Raw genomic sequence first — 8,055 nt, forward strand, 5'->3', positions numbered from 1 at the left:
AATATTTAAATTTTGTTTTAACTTAATATTATCAACCTAAATTCTTTATATTTTTATTTTTCCCCAACTTATTCAATATTGTATTGTTTTTTTTTTCAGCTTCATAGTCTAATGCTGCCGATTACAATAAGGTAAAAGATAATTTAACCTTCTAGCTATTTTAATTTTTTAAATCAAATAGTACATACAGTGTTGCCATGAAAACATTTCGAAAAATCTGCAAAAACGACGAAAAAAAAATCTGCGATGCAGATTTCTTAAAATTTGCGAGAATCGATTTAAAAAAATTTGCGAACTGATTTCAAATAAAAAATTAATTTCGAAAGTGATTTTCCGCGCTGAAATTGAAATTGAAATTCTCCTAGAAGTGTTGCTTTATTGTATTCTTGGACTTTTTCCACTATAAAAGCAAAAATGCTCTGAGTTTTCTTATAATTTGCATTTAAGAAAATAAAATCAAGAATTCAAGAAAGAAAAAAATAGAACGTTATGAAAAAACTCCACCTGATTTGAAAACTTAGCTTAAATAATAGGCGAAATTGTTGTTTTTGGCAAAATAAATGATGTTTTAGTTCGTTCTTCGCCTTAATTTAATTGATATTTTACTGGAGTTTTTGGAATTTAATTCTTTTGCGTCTTTAAAACGTTAAGTTTCAGCTGCAGATTAAATCTGCAGTGCAGATTTATGGTTCTCAAAAGTCTGGAAATGGGTTAAAAATCTGCAAAATGCAGATAAATCTGCACTATTGGCAACACTGAGTACATATTAATTTTACTAATACAATCTTTTTTCTATCTTTCCAGATGATGCATCCATTAAAAAAGTAAAATTAAATTAAAAATTAACTTTATACTGAAATTTATAGTGATAATGATCAATAAAATATTTTATAACGTTTAAACTTAATAATTTCTCTTATTTTTAAAAACAATTTTAATTTTTTTGTTTTAGATTTTGGGTTGTTTTCTTTTGCTGTTTGTTTGTTTGGGATACAATTTTGTTTAGGAACAAATTAAGGGCTTGGAATGGAAATGGTAATGTATTATATGCATTTATATAAATAAATGCATACATTTTAATGAAAAGCGTATTATATTTTATGAAAACAATCATACAACTTTAAGAAAAATTCATAGTTTCATATAGAAAAAAATCATAAAATTCAAGAAATAATCTTAAAATGTAAGAAACTTTTCTTAAAATCTAAGAAACTTTTCTTAAACATGTTCAAAAATTTTCGAATACGTTTATGAACAAATTCATAAAATTTAAGAACTCATTCTTAATTTTTAAGAAAGATTCATTCCCTTATGAATTTGTTCATAAAAAGATTCTTAAATTTAATGAATTTGTACATTGGCTCATTTGCCATGAATTTTTACATTAAATTAATGTACGAATTCATTAATTTTATGTACCTTTTTGGTTCAGTGCATAATAATTACAAACAACTGCATTTTCTATTGCAATATCGCAACTAGCTTTTTTTATATACAAATAAAATTTTCCATCTAAAATCTCAATTACAAAACCCACATACGGACTTCTTTTACTGGGTTAGTTGTGCAAAAAATAACCAGGGGTTAATTAAAACTGTCATCGTGTATATGTTGTACTATATTTACGTGGATATGTAGGGTATTTCGCAAAGGGCTTAGCTTGAAAGCCTCGCCTCATGTTTATTGTTATCCTATGCTATTCTTTCTCTCTCTTTCTGTTTTACTGCGTTAAATTCATAAGACTATGGTTGTTGTGCATTTTTTTTTTTTTGTTTTTCTTTTTTATATTTCTTCATTCTACAAACACAATTGTTTGCTTGAGTTGGAGAGTCCTTTTCAAGGACACACGACGATGAATACTTCCAATCATGCAACAATTCGCTGGATAAGAGCTTTATATTTGTTTTTTTTTCTCTATTTTGTGTGTGTTGATTTTCTTTTATCTTGAAAACTGGTGAGGAGCAAGGGAACGAGGAGAAAAGAGGATTTCAATTCGATGGAACAATATGGAGAAACATTTCCTGGGAACTATACACTGTGTGTTATTGTAGATATAGGAAATGTAGGTACTTCTTGGACTATCATCATAGAGTACCATTTTGTTGAAAAGATGAATCTACAAGAGTTATTGCATCCGGAAACAGAACTAACACAGAACACACATTAATCCTTTTCACAGAGTTCAGTTCGGTATATAAGAGAATGAGAGGTCCTTTCAATGCACCTACTGTGTTGTTTATTGCATATAAACTGTGTGGAACTTGTATAGGAATATCTTCAAGTTGTGTTTTAAGTGCACAGTGGGGTTAAAATTACCCTTACTAATAATTTTACTTCTATAAGACTTTACAGAAGCAATAAAAGCACCAATAAAGCTTTACAGAAGCATAATTGTTTGTTAAGAATGTATCGAATTTTTTGCTGGTTGATAAGAATGGAAAAATTTTAGTGGAACTCGACATTCTGGAAATCAAAATCCTTAAAATAGAGACAAATACCCCGTTTGTATGGCGATTTGAATCCGAATTGAATCAGGATTTAGGTCTATATATACCTGGATCGAATTGAATCCGGATTTGTCGATCCGATCCGACTCGGAGAGCCAGATTGAATCAAAAATATTCATATATACTACCTAGATTGAGGAATCGAAATTTCATCGTCGTGTTGGTGTGTGTCGGTGTGAAATTGTGCATTTTTTTTATTTTTTTTTGTGGTTTGTGGTATCTAGTTCGTTGCGCGCGTTTTTGCTTAGTTTTTTTTATTTCTTGTTAATTTCTTTGTTAAAAATTAAAAATGTCCAAAAGAAATATGTGGGAAGGTGAGGAGACAACCATAATGTTAAAAATTATGGATGAAATAAATGTGTTATCCTATTTTGATTCAAAAATATATAGGAATATCGAAGTCTTTAAAAAAATAGAAGCAGAAATGAAAAAAAGAGGTTATACCACAAAGGATCACAAACAAATCGAGGTTAGGTGGAAAAATCTTAAAAGAGCGTACATATCAACCAAAAAAAATAACAACAAAAGTGGTCATCAAAGAGAAATATGCGCTTTTTATGAGGAGCTGGATCGGCTGCTTGGGTGCCGACCCAATGTTAATTCTATATCCAGTGGCATAGATACGTCCAGAAGTAAGCATATTTACACTCATTTCTCAATAAATGAGATAATAATATTTTAAAATTATTTCAGCTGACAAAGCAACGGAGAACCCACAGGAAGAGAACACGGGAATTGTGGAGGAGGCCCCATGTGAAGAGGAAGGGGATCCATATTCGATCCCTCCCTCTTCATCGAAAGGTTAATATTTAACTTTACGAAGTACATATTCATTTATCTTACATTTATTTAAATTTTCTTTGCAGCTCCGAGTAAAAAAAAAGGTGGTGGAAGCTACGCTGCATCCATTGAAAAATTGGGCAGGACGATAAAAAAAACCCAAGAATCACTGGATGCGCAATTTTTCAAAACTCAAAAAGACCTCTTAGACTTTGAGTTCGAAAGGTGGGAAAAAAAAGAAGAGGAGTTCGAAAAACGATTTGAAGAGTCGACAAAAAAAATGTTGGAAGACAACACCAACAAGTTTTTAAGAAGTCTACAAGATATTCTCAATCCTCCCGCTTCCACGTCTTCTAGAAACTCCATCATCACATTTTCACGTCCTCCCACTACCACTCCTGTACCGACAAACTCCCAAATCACATTTTGCACTCCTATTTCTATTCCCACTACCGATCCTGAACCTGCAAACTCCCCCATCACATACTCCATACCCTCTTCCAATCCCTCATCATACCCACGAACTTCAACACCTGATCTGTGTAACTTAAAAGAGTACTTGTCAACATTTTCAGTCGAAGATGATTTTTAATTTCTTTTTTTTATTTATTTCCTACAATTTTTTTTTATATTTTTTTTTTATTTCATTTCTATTAAGGCTTAACTTCATTGGTCATTTTTCGCAAAAGTACAAATGTAAAAATACTTTTTTTTCACTAGTGCAAATTATCTTTTGAAAAAGTATGCAAATAGTTATTCAAATCAAAATCAAAGCTTTTTGATTTTAGTTTGAATGACTATTTGCATACTTTTTCAACAGATAATCTGCACTAGTGAAAAAAAAAATATTTTTACATTTGTACTTTTGCTAAAAATGACCAATGAAGAAAAGCTTTTACTTTTTTGTTTTTTTTTTATTTCATTTTTGATATTTTTTTATTTTTGTTTTTATTTATGTATGTTCATTCATACATTTTTCTTATTCTTTTTACTTACTTTTACGCTATGTTCATTCCATTTTAATACATATATACTTTTTAAGATGTTACTAAATGCTTAAGTATCATTATTTATTTTTTATATTCATGTTCCTTTTTTTTAAATAAAAATATTTATGTTTTCATTTTGTTTTGAAAAATTTTTTTGTTTTATTCAGTTCTAAACATTTGATTTTATACTTCTTATTAAAGGGAAGTTTTGTGCCATGTACAATTTTAAATGGTTTCTTATTTCATCGCCTTGTAAAGTTGATGTAATATTCGTGGATGCTGGCTGTGTGAGTAAGTCACTCATGGTGCTAGTATCCGTATTCCAAGTTTCCCTGTATGGACTTCTTCTTCTTTCCAGAATATTGTGTAGCACACAGCAAGTCGCAACAATGTGAGGTACAAATTTAACATCAATGTCGATACGTTTTTGAAGAATTCTCCATCTTCCCTTTAAGCGTCCAAAAGCATTCTCAACAACTATCCTGGCTCTATTTAAATAAGCATTAAAAGAGTCTTCTACCGGGTCAAGAGTGCCAGTGTACCCTTTAATAAGCCAGGGTAGTTGTGGGTAAGCAGGATCCCCAATGAAGAAGGCTGACATTTCTACGCCATTGATTGTTGCTTTGGGCTATTGAATAAACATAACGTTAATAAAGCGAAAGTTTTAAACATATATATGTTCCTTACGAATTTGAATTTATCAATATTGATGCTCAGGTATGAATCCTTTAGCACCGTTGCATCATGAACGGATCCAGGATGTTTACAAGTGATATCCATAAACCTATAAAAAAACAAATTTATAGTAATGATCTTTAAAATTGGTTAATAAAACTTACAAATAATTGCAATCAACGACTGCTTGCAAAACCATTGATGGCCATCCCTTTCTATTGATATAATCAGCACCTCCGTCCAGGGGAGGTCTGATGGGTACATGAGTACCATCAATCGCTCCCAAAATTTGGGGAACACCGCTCTTCTCTTCAAATCCTCGAATAATGGAAAGACATTCACTTTCATCTGGCAGATGTATTTCGTCTTTTAAAAGAACATCTACCACGGCTCGGCAAAATTCGTATACGCATTTTTTCACGGTTGATTTATGAACGCCAAACTGATTCCCAACAACTCTGTACTCTGCACATGATGCCAGCTTGTAAAGCGCTATTCCCACTTTCATGTCTACTGGAATAGCCTCACGAACAACGATGGCAGATGGAGATAGTGCTGGCGAAAGTTTTTCACACAAGAATTGAAACGATTGTTTGTCCATTCGAAAATTTTCCACCATTTGATCATCAAAAGTTTCACTCTTTACAATTGTGTTCCACCAGTGCTTGCTCCTCTTCTTCATCCAAATTTTCCTGGTTTTTTGTTTAGGAATATTACTAGAGAAATTTTTCACCATGTTTCTCATTCTCGTTCTTTGCCTTGCACAGTTTTGAAGGAATTGTTTTTTTTGTCTTTTTACAAACCACTGCCTTCTCTCAAAAACTCTTTTTCTAAACAGCTGCAAACGTTTCATAATTAAATTTTGCATTGCATTCAAATGATTTGCAAAATGTAAAGAAATTATTTTTTCTTTTGATATAGCCATATTTTTTTTTTTCTATCTACCACAAAATAATCAAAGCACAACCTCTTACTCACACAAATAAAACACAAATGTCACTTCGATTCTATTTCAATTCGATTCCTCGATCTGGTACTTCCATATACCTGGATCGAAATTTCAATTCAGTTTCAATTCGATCTTTAAATCGGTCATACAAACGGGGTAAAAGTTTCTTCCACCCCACTGTTGCTATCAACGCCTGACAAATGATTAATTGGAACTTTGGAATAATGGTACACGAGGAAATGCCAGAGTACATTCTTGCAGAGTGTTCTATTTGTTGGAAGCAACACCTGGATTGTATTACCCCCAATAGAATACTCAACACTCAAATACAAAATCACCATCCTCCTCATTATAACCTATACCTCCTATAGAGCTCCTATACAGCTTCTATAAAGACTTCTTCAAATACTTCAACATTTCTATGAATATCCGATGGCAAATTGGTTACCATAACCAATTGTACTCCGTTTCATATTATTGATTGAATCCTTTCTCTATTATTTGCATCAATTTCTCTTCCTAGAATCGAATCAAGGTACATCTACCATGTATCTAAGGGAAGGAAAAAAAAAGCACAAAATCCTTAATATTTATGCAGACTCAGGACCAAAAGGACAGATAGATACAAAAACCCTCTCGTTTATCTTATGGAAAATGGTGATAAATATTTTGTGAGTCTTAAGGGATTTTACAAGGTTTTCATGTTTTGTGTTTTCTGTTTTCTCTACATTCTCATATCTATCTAAGGATCATTTAATATGTTGAACAAAATTTCGTATATATTATAAAAGTCTTTTTGGATGTTAGCCAATAATATAGTTGCATCATCATCATTTGCTACTTGTACCTACTGCTGCATCTTATCCGATTTAATATACCACTTTTGAAGATTACAATTAATTTATGCATTTTAATTTGGTTTAAGATGCAATTTGTAAGCGTTACATATCTACTGTTGGGAAAAGGCTTACTTTTGATATCGATAAAGTGGTGTTTGTTTGGTGTGGTTTTGCATATTTTTAGTGAATAACTTTGGGATATAGAATAGTTTTAAGATAATTGCATTCTGAATATTTGAATAAGAATAATTGTAATAGATTCTTAGGTAAAATATGCATACTAATGATCTTAGATCCTTTTAAATAATAAAGTATTTCTTAAGGTAAAAAAAAAATGTTAAGTCTTAAAAATAACTCATGATGGTTGAAAAGATTGTACTGACAATTTATTAATATCATGAATAATAAATAAGCCGAAAAACGAATTTCCATATTCAAGCTGTTTTGACAAAATGGTCAATAAAAGGAATGGAAAGGATATTAACATTGAATAAGTAAGCCTTTATAAATATCTTGTCATTTTAGTTATCTATCGTATTGGCGTAATTTTTGTTTAACTCCGGTAGTAAGGTAACTATGTTTTAGTTTATGACAAAGGGCCCAATGAAATGAAATTTGTTGTTGCCATAAATACATTTTTTCTGTGGCAAAGCAATTTTTTCATTAAGGCACTTCTAAGAAATATAAACCGACACGAAGGTTCTAAAAGAATTCTTTGGATGAAATCAGAAGTTCACGAGTTCTAGCATTGATGAAGTATTTGGTGAACACCTTATAATATGGACTTCTCTGCCATATTTATAGTATAGGTTTATAAGAAGCGTTTGAAACGGTGAAAGAAAATCCGTGCAAGTCTTAAGGTCTATTTTAACGAACTGACCATAGAAAAAACACATAAAAAAAAAGGTTGTCTGTAAAGCCGGTTTACGAACGATGATTTAACGTGAAAACAGGTTGTGTGCTTTTGTTTAAAATGAGTCAATTGAAGCTTTTACTTATTTCAAACAATCATAATTTACAAGAAAAAGCTAAAAAAAATACCTTTTTTATTTTCTCATTACATTAATTTTTTAATTTTAAAAGCTTACAAAAAAAATTATGCCAAGTATTTCTTCTTAAGAATAAAACTATTTTAAAATTTTTACAATGCGCAAAAAGTATAAAAATAATTTATTGAAAACAATCATTTTCATCAAAAAAAAAAAAGCAAAAATAACATGAATTTTTTATCTTTTATCTTAATTCTATTTTTTTCCCTAACAACCTATAAAAAATTTTATACCATCTGAAAGCTTATTGTCTAAGAGCTAGAATTT

At 30.7% G+C, this 8,055-nt stretch overlaps 1 protein-coding gene across 1 annotated transcript; it reads right to left on the reverse strand.

The window, feature by feature from the left end:
- Window positions 1-4,445: 4,445 nt before the first annotated feature.
- LOC129912490 (uncharacterized) lies at window positions 4,446-5,744 on the reverse strand. Its single transcript, XM_055990760.1, has 3 exons — window positions 5,116-5,744; window positions 4,964-5,060; window positions 4,446-4,904 (listed from the first exon to the last, which is right to left on the reverse strand). Exons 1-3 carry the CDS (start codon window positions 5,694-5,696, stop codon window positions 4,446-4,448), a joined length of 1,137 nt encoding a protein of 378 aa, XP_055846735.1. The 5' UTR covers window positions 5,697-5,744.
- Between the last annotated feature and the right edge of the window lie 2,311 nt (window positions 5,745-8,055).

Source organism: Episyrphus balteatus, chromosome 1 (assembly GCF_945859705.1).
Source record: "Episyrphus balteatus chromosome 1, idEpiBalt1.1, whole genome shotgun sequence".
Lineage (NCBI taxonomy): Eukaryota > Metazoa > Arthropoda > Insecta > Diptera > Syrphidae > Episyrphus > Episyrphus balteatus.